The sequence below is a fragment of the Bidens hawaiensis genome, unplaced genomic scaffold (assembly GCF_021521415.1).
Source record: "Bidens hawaiensis isolate Kalapana, Puna unplaced genomic scaffold, B.hawaiensis_p1.1 tig00002307_1, whole genome shotgun sequence".
NCBI classification, from domain to species: Eukaryota; Viridiplantae; Streptophyta; class Magnoliopsida; order Asterales; family Asteraceae; genus Bidens; species Bidens hawaiensis.
In genome coordinates, this window is record NW_027491124.1 from 910,370 (window position 1) to 924,689 (window position 14,320).

The window sequence follows — 14,320 nt, forward strand, 5'->3', positions numbered from 1 at the left end:
TTTTCGATGTAACAAGATAGGTCACTTTGTCAGTAATTGTCCGCTGAAAAGGAAGAAATCTAAAAATTTGAGGCCAACCAAAACTGAAAATGAAACGAACTTTAAAACTGGTACTAGTAAGAATTCTAATGCATCCAACTTTAATCGTTGGAAAAATTTAAGATTTCACATAAACCAACCTCGTTTTTTCCCAGTTAATCACAGAACGGGTAACTTCGAATCCATTAATGCTAGAAACTCAAGGATGTTTGGATGGCCTCATAATCAGTTTTCTAGAAATCTTTCTTTCAGATCAAATGAAAACTTCCCTCAAAGGAACGGTAGGAAACCAAGGAGTTGGATGCCGTTTGACAGGTTTGACCAACCCAAGACCAGAAGGGCTTGGGTCCCCCGCTTTTAATTCGTTTCTTTAACTGTGTAGGAACAGTCGAACAGGACTGTGAATAACATGTGGGTTGTCGACAGTGGCTGTTCCCGGCACATGACGGGTAACAAGAAATTGTTACGTGATTTGAAAGCTGTACAAGGAGGAAGAGTTAGTTTTGCAGGAGAGAGTGGAGGAAAAATATCTGGAATCGGTACTGTTACTAATGGGAGAATCAAGTTGGAGAAGGTTAATTTTGTGGAAGAGTTAAAGCACAATCTTCTGAGCGTCTCTTAGATCTGTGACAAAGAATACACTGTGCACTTTACAAAGGATGAAGCACTCGTGCTTTATCCTGGTTTCAAAATTCTTTAAACTCGGGTTGTGATGAATGCTCCAAGAGAGAAGAATACATACGTGATGGACATGAGGTCCACCAAAATGGAGACGGAAGAATCATGTCTCTTGTCAAAAGCAACAGAATCTGAGTCGGAATTGTGGCACCGAAGGATGGGTCATATCCATCTACGTAAGATGAACTACATAGTCAAGAATGAGCTGGTACTTGGGGTTCCATTAAAGAATTTCAACTTTGAAGATCAATGTCTGTCATGCAAGAAAGGAAAGCAGCACAAGAAATCACATCACTCCAAACTGATTAACTCAATTGTCACACCTTTGGATTTGCCTCACATGGATCTGTTTGGTCCTATCAATGTTAAAAGTCTGGGTGGAACATCCTATTGCTTGGTTGTGACTGATGATTACTCACGTTACTCATGGGTTTATTTTCTGAAAGCTAAAGATGAAACAGTGCAGTTGGTAATTAACTTGATTACCAAAGTGGAAAATATTGTTGGGGGAAATGTCAAGTTCATCAGAAGCGATAACGGCACAGAGTTCAAGAACTATCAAATGGACATGTTTTGTCTGCAGAAAGGGATAGAGCATCAGTTTAGTGCACCATATACTCCGCAACAGAATGGAGTAGCTGAAAGGAAGAATAGAACTCTAATCGAGGGAGCCAGGACTATGCTGGCAGACGCTAAACTTCCTGTGGTGTTCTGGGCTGAGGCTGTTGCCACGGCATGCTATATCCTTAATCGTGTTTTAACTGTTAAAAGATTAAATAAAAATTTTTATGAATTAATGCATGGTAGAAAGCCAAATCTGAAAGGTCTTGAACCTTTTGGGTCCCCATGTTCGTTCTTAAAGACTAACTCAAAATTTGGTGAGAAAGCTGACGAAGGTATTCTTGTTGGCTACATAGTTGGGTCACCCAACAGAAGAGTCTTTAATCTATCGAACAATAAGGTTGAGGTGGTTTGTAACACTGACATTACAAGTTACAAATCACCAAAGCCTAGCATGGGACCGGCAGAGGCTTTTGATTATGATAAATTATTCAAATCCTTTAATTTACCTTCTTTTGATTTTGCAGATACAGAAGAAAGGATGGCAACTCAGATGCTACTCAATGAAGATGAGGCAATTCTGCATCGTCCACAACTTAATGAAAAACAATCTAACGTGTCAAGAAATGTTGAACATCCTGTTGTCTCAAGCAGTGATGACTTTATCAATCTGTTTCACACTCAACACAATTCAGATGAAATCTCTCCAAATCTTGGAGAAGACTTAGTGGTTGGTCCTGCCCAAACCACCAGAATCCACAAGAATCTTCCCTTGGAGAATGTGATCGGTAGTCCTTCCGATGGAGTGCGAACAAGAAGGAGCTTGGAAGAAAACACATGTGTGTATGCAAGCATTAATGACACTGGTATTATGAATGAATGCTTGTATGCTTGCTTTATCAGTCAGATTGAACCAAAGAACTATCAGATGGCATTAAAGGATAGCTCGTGGGTGGAAGCCATGCAGGAAGTATTGGCTCAGTTTAAAAAAATGGAAGTATGGCGTTTGGTTGAAAAGCCACGAGATGTGAATGCAATCGGTACGAAGTGGGTTTTCAAATGCAAGAGAGATGAGAAAGGGGTAATCGTCCGGAACAAGGCAAGATTAGTAGTCAAAGGATTTAATCAACAAGAAGGGATCGACTACAATGAGGTGTTTGCTCCTGTGGCAAGACTAGAAGAAATTCGACTTTTCTTGGCCTTTGCTGCACATAATGATATGAAAGTGTTTCAGCTGGATGTTAAAAGTGCTTTCCTAAATGGTAAGGTCGATGAAGTGGTGTATGTCGAGCAACCTCCGGGCTTTCCTGATCCAGACTTTCCAGACCATGTGTACAAGCTCAGTAAAGCATTATATTGTCTACATCAGGCTCCACGAGCTTGGTACGCAACTTTATCTGATTATTTGTTGGAAAATGGGTTTGTGAGAGGAAAGATCGACAGTACATTGTTTGTAAAGTGGAATGGGAAAGATTTTCTTCTCGTTCAGGTCTATGTGGACGATATCATCTTCGGAGCTTCAAAGAGTTCTATGTGTCAGGAGTTTGAAGCGGTCATGAAGAAAAGGTTTGAGATGAGCGCCATGGGTGAACTAACTTTATTTTTGGGCTTACAGGTAGATCAGAAGAAGGATGGCATGTTCATTCATCAAACTAAATATGTTCACGACGTGCTTAAACGTTTTAAGATGGAAGAAACCACCCCGTTTGACACTCCGATTTGTGTCAACCACAAACTAGGTGCTGACTCCGACAGTGATGAAGATGTGGATCCCACTCAGTATTGAGCTATTATAGGTTCTTTGATGTATTTAACTGCTTCCAGACCTGACATTATGTTTGCAGCTTGTCTTTGTGCTCGTTTTCAGGCAAACCCAAAGGAGTCACACATGAAGGGAGTGAAGAGAATTTTGCGGTATCTTAAAGGGAAGCCTAAATTGGGTCTCTGGTATCCAAAAGGAGGAGAACTGGATCTGGTAGCATACACAGACTAAGACTATGGAGGATGCAACCAGAACAGGAAGTCAACAACTGGTGGCTGTCAATTTCTAGGAGGAAGATTGGTGTCGTGGCAATGCAAGAAGTAGACTTCAGTGGCCATATCCACCTGTGAAGCAGAATACATGGCAGCATCAAATTTCTGCTCCCAGGTTTTATGGATAAAACAACAAATGCGAGATTATGGTCTGAATTTCACTCAAACTCCTATTTGCATTGATAACACTGCTGATATCTCAGTAACTAACAATCCCATAAAACATAGTAAAACAGAACATATTGACATTCGTCATCATACGGGATTGTGCTGAGAAGAAATTAATCGTGTTTGAAAAGGTTGATTCACTGGATAATTTTGCCGATCTTTTTACAAAAGCTTTTGACCGGTCCCGTTTTCAAAACCTTATTGAGCTTAATGGGATAATCAATCCCGAGTAACCATCTTTTTCCTTTACAAAAAAAAAAAAACATCACTATCGCTGAGAATTATGTCGGTCGCTCAAGTTTGAAGGACATGTTCTTGAATATGTTTGGTTCTTGTATCTACGTGTAGATTCAAAGGATAGCCATTAACCTAATAACTGAAAGCCACTGGGGTTTTGTGATGAGTTTTTATTCCTTCGCTGAAAATTATGTCGGTTACACTCAGTTGGAGGTACACATATTTGTATGTGTTTGGTCCTGCTAATCCACTAGATTTTTGGGATAGCCATTTACCCAAAGACTTAGAAGTGATCGGGGCGTCTGAATATAAAATTCTTTTTTTTGGGAAATGATATACTTTTTCAGTCTATAGCTTCTCATGAAGCTTCAAAATTGATGTTAAATTGAAAATTGATCCAACCTTTGGAAAATGATAGATGAGCTGATTTTGTGCGCCTAACGGGTGAAGTTATTAGGCTTAAAAGACTTTAGAACAGTCATTGTTTGGTACGGTAGCTTTCCATGGTGCGTAAAAGTTAATGTGATACAAATTAAATCTGCTCGATTTACTGTGGAGAGTCATTTTGAAATGTGCATGTCTCCACATGCATCTCTTCGAATGATAGGCAGAAAAGTGATTACCCAGTCATACAAGAGCCTTAGTGTCTTGATCCCTGCGTATATTGTGTTATCCTTCTGCAGTGATCCAGATTCGGGACTTGCAGGTGTTTGTTATAGTTCTTAAAAAAAAGGGGGATTATTATGTCTTATTGCCTTTGAAATTCACAAAGTCTAAAACAACATGGATGAGGCACCAAATGAGTCTTGTGCAAGATGTAAGGATTGTGAAGCATACTCAAATGTACATTGTTTAATTAGACACTACAGGTCGAAGTCAACTCAGGGTGATCTGGGGAAAGCCAAATACGCCTTAAGAATAGATAGGAGGCATCACAGTTCCTTAAGTGATGTTCATCCAAACTTTGAGCCTAATTAAACCTAATCCGTATCACAGAAGCAATGAAAATCATACTAAGTTTTATACCTGCCTTCAACCTGTTTCTCTATGTCATAATAATGCTGAACAGGGATCCTTGTGACAGTCTCTTAATCAGTATGATTCCATGTTCGGATTTTCTCTTAAACATGATGGGTTCTCTACAGACCGAAATTTGATCCCGTCAATGTTATTTTACTTATGTTTATTTTATATTATTTTATACATTTGTCTTATGTGAATAACATAGAATCTTGGGTTACTCGTTTTTGGTCTTTTCCTTCTTTCAAATTGTTTTAAAACTAACTTCGCTTGGGAGGCGAAGTTGTCAAATCGGCGAAGTTGTTGTAACTTCGCCACTAGGTTTTTCAGAAAGTATAAAAGGCAGACATGGTCCATTTTTGGTCAAACACACACTCTAAACCCTCGGCAAACTTATCTCTCTGGATCAACCCTCACATAATCTGCTTTTTGTCTAATAATAAGGTGCAGTGACGTCTACTGATTCATAATTTACTAGTTTCGTTTGTTAGTCAGTCCCATAATGTAGGTTTTTGATGAGTTCTCTTGAATAACCCTAATAGTCGATAATACCCGTCAGATTTTGAATGTATTAGTGATGTCTGGCACTCCGAGACCTTAATCGGACATCCTTGTACCTGTTGTCAGTCTCTGATTGTCCATAATTGCAACTGAAAAGGATCTTGATTACGGCACTGTATATGCGGCGAAGTTCTTATTTGGCGAAGTTACTATAACTTCGCTGCTTGACATCTGTTGGTCACAACTTCGCCGAAACCAACTTCGCTACCTCCATGCTAAGCGAAGTTACAAACTGACTAAACATTTATCTAACTTAACTTGTTTGCCTTGCAGGTATGGCAGCTGTAACAGGAGCGGGTGGTACAGGTGGTGATGGAGGAGATGGGGATAAGAGAAAATTCTATCCGGGTCACAACATGTACGTGACATTGGACCCAGATGCTCGTGGGGTAGATGATTACTCGGAGATTATCATGTTTCTCATCCGATCAAGGATTTTTCATGCTATCACTACAACACTTTCGATCTCTTTACCAAATATAGAAGACTTTGGAACACAGTGGAATATGATTTTCGAGTGGAACCTCCAGTGATGCGTGCTACCTTCAATGGTCAAGTGATACAGTTCTCTGCAAATCAGATGCAGGAGGCTCTACAGTTTGGAGCTGAAACTACTCAGGACCCCACTGAGTACTCAGCCACCTTTAGGAATGGGGCATTTCTTCGTATGGGATACTCTGGTCCGTTGGAAGACTCACAATGCCGAAAGGGATTTCTATTGGATCAATGGCGTTTCTTGATGCTTGTGTTGATTGTTTGCATGTCCGGCCGCAAAGCTGGAACCGATGGTATGGGTGCGACAATGCAATCTGCCATGACCGCGCTGACATATAATAAACCATTTAGCTTCAGTCAAATGGTGTTCTACGAAATTGATCGTCAGCGGCGGGCAGCGGATCGGGAGCGTTTCTTAATGTATCCGAGATTTTTACAAATGATTCTTAATCATGTTGCTCCTAATCTGCCACAACGTCATCCTATCTCTTTTGTGGAATGTGTAAACAAGAGAATTTTCGCTCCATGTAGATCATCGAGCGCACGGAGTAATCGTGATCGTCGTCCGAGACACACAGCTTTGTTCGGGTATCTTGTGAATCCTGACTATGTTGCTCAACCAGAGGATGGATTTGCTGATCCTGCTCCGGCACAAGCTAATGTCCCTTAACCACCTCCCATGGTTCATGTTGCTCCAGTTCCAGTTGATCCCGTTCAAGATGCTCCCTTACTAGATGATCCAGTTATAGATCCTGTTATATCTGCTGCAGAGGGGATAGATCTTGATGTTGATTTGGGAGTGCAAGGGATTTTTGGTACTTCCTCTAAAGTTCAGGTTTCTTCAATTGCAGTTTCTGGGGTACTGTCTTCCTCGATCGTTGGTTCAGTTGGTCAATCTCAACTCTCTGGTGAGGATTCAGAGGAAACTTTATCTGATTCTTCCAATGATGAGGCTGTTGAAGCTCAGAAAGTTCTGGTTACACAAGAGAGGATTCAAGGAAAATGGAGGAAAGATTCGGATGATAGTGAGTCGGATTATGAAAAGGAGTTGTATGCCTTGGTATGTAGATCGAAGAGGGCTAGAGCTGGTGAAAGCTCGAGTATTGTTCATTTTACCCCTCCACAGTTATCTGGTATGTCTATAGTGCCTCCCTCTTCATCCGATCCATTACCAGTGACGTCTTGTGTTCCAACGGTGGCTTTGTCAGCACCATCGTGCGTACCATCTACGATTGAGATGTCTATGCCAGAGATTGTGTCTCTACCACAGGGTACTATTACTCCGTCTGAGGTTGTGTCTATGTTTGTTGAATCTACGGTGATGGCAACTACTAGGTCCTCTGTTTCAATTCCTCCTCCGGTCACTAGTCCACCATCATCAGAAACTCCGGTGACTCTGGGTATCCCTCCGCCATATGCTTAAGACATTTCTCACATGTCATTTGCCTATGATGCTTCATTGTCAGACTCAAAGCGGATAGCGGCTCTAGAACTTGTAGTGGCTGATCAGTCAAGAATTAATCTCATTCAGACACAAGCTATTCAACGGCTTGTGGCTGAGAACCAAATTCAGTCATCTCTTCTTATTGAACATGGTAAACTTTTTGATACGCTTAAACAGTTCTTAGCATCTCAGGGGGAGACCAGTTGCAAAGGGGATGAGTTGAGAACCAAGAGGAGAGAGGACAGAGATGATGATCCCAATGCATCGAAAGATGCAGGTGGTGAGCTGCCAAGAACTGAACAAACTCTTGGAGCTTCCACATCTCAGGGGGAGTCTACTGAGCCATCTGGCAGTGCAAGTGATGAGACGGTTGTGGTGGATGATGAGGATGATATGGATGAAGATGTGTTGCCTCTTAGTGAGATTGAAAAGCTTGGTGAACAGATTGAGATTGACAGTGGCTTAGAGGAAGGTGAGATACCTAATGATAGTGTTGAACATGATATTCCAAGTGCTGGTCAAGAACGTGCTCATTGGTTTATCAAGACAAAGAAGCCGGTGGTACCTACGATGTTCAAGAATAGTTATAATATCAAGGGGTATGCTGAATCGAAAAAAGGTATTATCTGTTGGTTGTATGATGATCAGCTAAAAGTGTTTGTGGTGAAAAGATATGATAGGATTCAATATTTTGCTAAGAAGTTGAGATCGTTCAATACGTTACTTGAGTGTGAGGTGAAGGATTTGGCTCGTTTAAGGTTGATTAATAGGAGTGGGGACAATTTTGCTAGTTGGGTTGGTAAAATAGTGTGGAGTGAAGTTGTTAAGGAGAAAAAGTTTGAGTTATTGAAGCCTCAAAAAGGGAAGTTGATTGAAGATAAAGAACGGGGAATGCGGGCTGATGGCAAGCCCTGGATGGTGATGAAGTACAAACCGATTCGATGTATGAAAGAGGTTCCAATGAAGACTATGCCTCAAGATGTGTTGAAAGATCTTAAATGGTGGTATGTTGATTGCCAGACTGCTGAAGCCGTGATGGAAGATCAAGATGAACAGGAGATCTTAAGGGTGTATGATCCAATGCACTTGGTTAATTTGTCTCAAGTTGATTTGCAGGTACTAAACGAAAAGAAGATTTTTTATATTCCTGCTTGGAAAGATGAAGCGAAGAAATATCAAAGGGTGGTCTCAGTTTGTGTGAGACAAGGTGTACATGCTTGAAGATGGAAGGTACGGCTTTTTGGATTACAAAACGAGACGAAGATGTAAGAGAAATGAAGCTATTGCCAAGGGGGAGTCTATTGGTGCATTATGCCAGTAGTTCATTTGTCTCGAGTCTATCGTGTCTGTAATCGTTACGATGCTTTTTATGTCTTGATGAACTAGTTAGTTTGGTTATTTGGTTTTGGCGAACTTATGTTCTGGCGAAGTTAGGGACAACTTCGCCTAGGGTGTTAGGCGAAGTTGTCGTATTATATAAACCTAACTTACGCCGTTCGTAGAAGTTAATTTTTTGGGTGTTTGTTTTGTAAGCTACAGCAAGGTTTGGTGTTTTTGGTATTAACATCTAATAACAAGTAACCTTTGTCCTACGTGTTACGTGTTTCTTTACATGTCACTCGATTAAATACTCGTTTCGTATACGTAGGGGATTCCGCATCCTCGTTTTACGAGATAATCCTGTGTTGATCCAGCTAAGAACCTACAAAGCCGCCACTGTAGCTGCCATAAACTCTGCCTCGCACGACGATAAGGCCACGGTTTTCTACTTCTGTGAGCTCCATGTGATTAGTGACCCACAAAAACAAAATACAATACCTGTTGTACTCCTCCCGTCTTCTGAGTCTCCTGTGTGGCTGCTATCACTATACCCAATTATAGCCTTTTCCCCATTCCTGTGATACTTAATACGATAATTAATCGTCTTCTTTACATACCTTAGTATGTGCTTGACTGCTTGTAGGTGACTTTCTTTTGGACTTTCCATGTATCTGCTGGCTACACCCACTGCAAAGCTGAGATCCAGCCTAGTATGGACCAAGTATCTCAAACTTTCAATTAGTTTTTGGTAATTTGTAGCATCAACAGGCACACCATCTTCATCTTTTGTTAACTTCAGTTTTGCTTCCATCGGGTATTTTGCTGAATTACAATCTGCCATCCCGGTTGTTTCAAGTATCTTCCTTGCATATCCTGATTGCTTCATGGTTATGAAATTTTCATCTTGAGATACCTCAATCCCAAGGTAGTAAGACAGTGACCCAAGGTCACTCATTTCAAACTGTTTTTTCATCTGTGACTTGAAACTTGCAACTTCATCTTTGCTGTTACCTGTAACAAGCAAATAATCTACATATACTCCCACAATAAGTACAGAATCCCCCATACACCTTTTGTATGCTGTCGGTTCTTGGCTGCATCTTTGAAATCCTAACTGTTTGAGTGTGTTATCCAATTTAGTGTTCCATGCCCTTGGAGCTTGTCGAAGGCCATACAAAGCATTTGACAGTCGTTATACCTTTTCTTCTTTCCCAGGTATCAAAAATCCCTCTGGTTGCACCACATATACCTCTTCCTTTAACTCTCCATTCAAGAAAGCTGACTTCACATCAAGGTGATGTATAAGCCATCCCTCTCGAGCTACTAGTGCCACCAAAAGCCTCACGGTTTCAAGCCTTGTTACCGGTGCAAATATCTCTTCAAAATCAACCCCCTGCCTTTGCACATAGCCCTTTGCCACCAAGTGGGCCTTGTGCTTTGTAATTATACCATCTGCGTCCCTCTTCAACTTGTATATTCATTTGAGTCCTATTGGTTTATGGCCACCAGGGAGATCAGTTAACTCCCAAGTTCCATTTTTTTCAATAGACTCAATTTCTGACTTCATGGCCTTCTGCCACTTTTCATCTTTAAGAGCCTCATTGTGGGATGTTGGTTCCTCATCAAATATCAACATGTTCTCTTCATCAGCTTCAATTGCTGGAGTTCTAGTGTAAATTTCTTCTAGAGACCTGAAGCCCTGAATTGGAGTGTTATCATAATGAACAGAATTTGGTGAGCAATCATACCTTTGGGATGTGTTATCTTGCTGAAGGTTTACAACTGGTGACATCAGTTCTGATGGTTCTGATACGGGCCCACTGGCTTCGAGTATGGGTTCAGTTTCATTTGATGTAGAGTTCTGCTGTTGATACTTAATTTCTTCCATGTAGACAGTGAAACTCATTTGATGTAGAGTTCTGCTGTTGATACTTAATTTCTTCCATGTAGAAAATGAAACTCGCCCATTCCTTTTTGCTATTGGACAATTCTACCCTTGACTGTTCATCCCAATTCCAACCCTTGTTTTCTTCAAAAACCACATCCCTACTGACACGAACTTTGTTTCCACATGGATCATATAACCTATACCATTTTGTTCCCGGTTCCGTTCCCAAATAGATCAACACTTTGCTTCCATCATCCAACTTCCCAATTTGAGCTGATGGTATCTTCATGTGTGCAAGACAACCAAATACTTTTAGATGCTCCATGCTTGGCTTCTTCCCCTTCCAAGCTTCATAGGGAGTTCTTTCTACAAGTGACTTAGTTGGAACCCTGTTCAGAATGTACACTGAATGCCTCACTACTTCTCCTCACAAATCACGAGGCATTTTCATTGCTTTCATTATGCTTCGTGTTGTGTTCAGTATGGACCGATTACGTCTCTCTACTACCCCATTTTGCTGAGGGCTATAGGGAGCCGTAAGAAGTCTCTTAATGCCTCGTTCTTCACAATACTTCACAAAATCTTGACTAGTAAACTCCCCTCCACAGTTTGTCTTCAAGTTTCGAACCCGATGTGGACTTTCAGTCTCAACTGCCTCCACAAACTTCTTGACCACTGATAAAGCTTCATCTTTCATTTTTGTCACATACACCCACATAAACTTGCTGTAATCATCAACCAATAACATGAAATAATGGTTACCTGCTTTGGTTAGGGGTGTAATATGTCCACACAAATCTACATGTATGAGTTCCGACGGTTTAGTGGCTCTGTACTCACTGTGGGTAGGGAATGGTGACCTGCTTTGCTTTCCCACAAGACATGCTTCACATATTTGATTTAGTTGCTTGATCTTAGGTATACCCCTTACCATACTTTTGCACGACATCTCCTTCAAAGGATTGAAAGTTGAGGTGACCTAAGCGAGCATGCCAAAGCCAAGCCTCATCTTTCAATGATGCAAGAAAGCATTTTGGTGAACCTACATTAACATTTATCTTGTAGAGCTGGTTCTTTGATCGTTCAACTTTCATGAGAAGGCTCCCTCCTCCTTCATACAACCACAAGTGTTGCTGGTGCATAATTACTTTGCATCCCACTTCTATCATTTGGCCAAGACTTACGATGTTACTACACAGTTTTGGGATGTAGTATACACCAGTAAGCAACCTTTGTTCACCATTTTGGCACTCAAGCAGTATAGAGCCCTTTCCTTTAATTTCAACAGTTGAGCCATCCCCGAAACGAACTTTTCCAGTGATCTTCTCATTAAGTTCTAAGAAATAATCCCGACTTCCGGTCATATGGTTGCTCGCCCCGTTGTCGAGGTACCACTCACTTTCACCCGTAGTTGGTTTGTATTGGCCTGGCATTACTCTTTCTCATTCAACAAAACCACTTCTTTTTTGTCTTCGGTACCATTGACCATGAGGAGTGCAGGGTCCTCCTCTTGGGCTTGAACAAGATTAGTTTGTGCTGCTTGAAGTTCATTCACTTTTTCTTTTGGACACTCACTAGCATAGTGTCAAAACTCATTACACTCGAAACACTTTATGTGGCTCTTATCTCTATTCCAGGTTCTTCCCTTTTGGTTTTGGTTGGACCCTTCTCGACCACCTCTACCACGACCGAACCCACGGCCTCTTCCTCTGCCCCGCCCACGACTATCAGAACCAGACCAACCCTGGCCTCGTCCATGTCCTTCTCTGTAACTGTCATGGCTTACAGACTTCTGTTTTCCCTTTGGCTCTAATTGTGTGAGAAATAACTTGCTCTGAGTATCTCCAGTTGTGTTCTTCCGCCGAATGCGTTCCTCATACGCCTTCATACGCCCAATTGCTTCATCAAATGGCATCGTATCGAGGTTCAAACATTGCTCGATAGAGGCCACAAGTTGAAGATAATTGTCGGGCATCGAATCCAACAACTTTCTCACCAATACCCCTTCTTCCATAATGGTTCCCAAGCTGTTAAGCTTTGACACCAGTTCGCTCAGTTTCCCAGTAAACTCATCCACCGTCTCTCCTTCCTTCATACGTAATGAATCAATTTCTCGTTTTAGGGTAGCGACTCGAGCCTGCTGAACTCGATCAGCACCCAGATAACGATTCTTTAGAGAGTCCCAAACCTCCTTCGCTGTCTTGTTCTTCGCAACTTGTAGCAATACCACCTCCAGTGTCGCCTGAAAGATAAAAGCTCTGGCCATCTTGTTCTTCTTATCATCCACAGCCCCTCCGGCTGGTGGATTGACAGCCTCCCAAACACCTTGGGCATCCATAATAGCTTCCATCTTGATTGCCCACGAATTGTAGTTCGTGGACGTTAGGATCAGACATTGAAACGGCATACCGCCGCTGCCTTCACTTTGAGCTCCGGTGGTAACAACTGACATAGTCTTGAATTTGAGGTATTTGGGCATACAATAGACCTTGCTCTGATACCAATTGATGGATAATCAATGGTATATTACTCAAACAACACAGGAATTTTGGAGCAAAAGCTTCAGATTTTCTTAAGCAAAATAACAAACGATTACAGGGAATGAAAGTGAAATTGAAATTTCTGAATACAAAATATGAAGATAACCTTAACTATTTAAGCTTGAAATAAACGTGCATAAAACGAACGTGCCATTACTTTCTCCTAAAGATAAGCAAATCATACTTCCAGTTGTCCCACTCTTCAAGAATCATTCTAACTGTTTTGGCTGACCCACTAACTCATGACCCGTTTGACTGTTGACCCGCTGGCTCGTTTGACTTTTGACCCGGATCTGAATTAACCTAAAAGTATTAGCTTAGATGAAATCTGACTCGTTGATACACTTTTTGATCTGAAGCAACTTGTAAATGTTGGAGGTGACGTCAAATGTAACCTAAACCACAAGTGAGCTATTTCACTTGATTCCAAATCCTCCCCCAATACTTTTGACCGAACTGCCCCCACCGGTCTATTACAACATGCCAACCTCGAGCAGAATTTGTAAAAGAAAGCCATTCCCAAGTTATCTATTATTTAAATGATTGTAAACACATAAAACTCTTCTTAATACATAATAAAGAGACAATGTGTTATATATTTTATACTACTTTTATTATTTTGAAATAAAATTGCATATGCGCCATATTAAAACAACTCCAAAAGGCATGAGTATTCAGGTCAAAGATGTGAGTTTTCAGTAAACAAATATGCATCACATTAATAGTTAGCATGCAGACATGTGCACCAACTCGTTTGACTTGAAAATAGGAGTTTGACCCGCTGACTGAAACAAAATTTCAAGTAGCTTACCTTTGACTTCAATGTGATTTCATATGTAACCTCGTCCTGCTTCTTGTTCCGTTACCAATCCAGATATCAATAGACAGTCATGGGCAACTTACTTTTCTTGCTCGATCAGCATGTACCTAAAATTTTAAAAAGATGCATCGGTGACATGTGGCATTTCAGTACATATAAATATGCATATGAGAATGAAAACTAAAAAATATATTGTGCAGGGCAGGTAGATTTTACAACCAGCTCTTTATTTATCAAGCGTTTCTTGCAATTCACACATTTAATTATTTGTAAAAAATAAAAGAAAAAAAGAACTGAACATGAAGTTACTTTTTTTATCGAACATTAAAACTGATTTTTTTATAATTGGATTTCTTAATATTAAAATATCCAAGGCTATGAAATTTATTTCGAAACTAAAGGCCGAATATAAAACTTATCTATGCTATATATAAATTATGAGTGAGGGACCTATTAAATTTTAAGAGGTATCAAACTTGTTACTTAAAATACAAGCCATAATGCATAAAATTAAG

At 40.6% G+C, this 14,320-nt stretch overlaps 1 protein-coding gene across 1 annotated transcript; it reads right to left on the reverse strand.

Annotated features, from left to right (window-relative positions):
• Positions 1–12,030: 12,030 nt before the first annotated feature.
• LOC143617207 (uncharacterized) lies at positions 12,031–12,897 on the reverse strand. The gene has a single exon (XM_077089839.1). The coding sequence runs from the start codon at positions 12,895–12,897 to the stop codon at positions 12,031–12,033; it is 867 nt and encodes a 288-aa protein (XP_076945954.1).
• Between the last annotated feature and the right edge of the window lie 1,423 nt (positions 12,898–14,320).

Excerpts from the sequence above, each read along its gene's own strand:
- LOC143617207 (XM_077089839.1), bottom strand. The coding sequence starts at position 12,897 with ATGTCAGTTGTTACCACCGGAGCTCAAAGTGAAGGCAGCGGCGGTATG.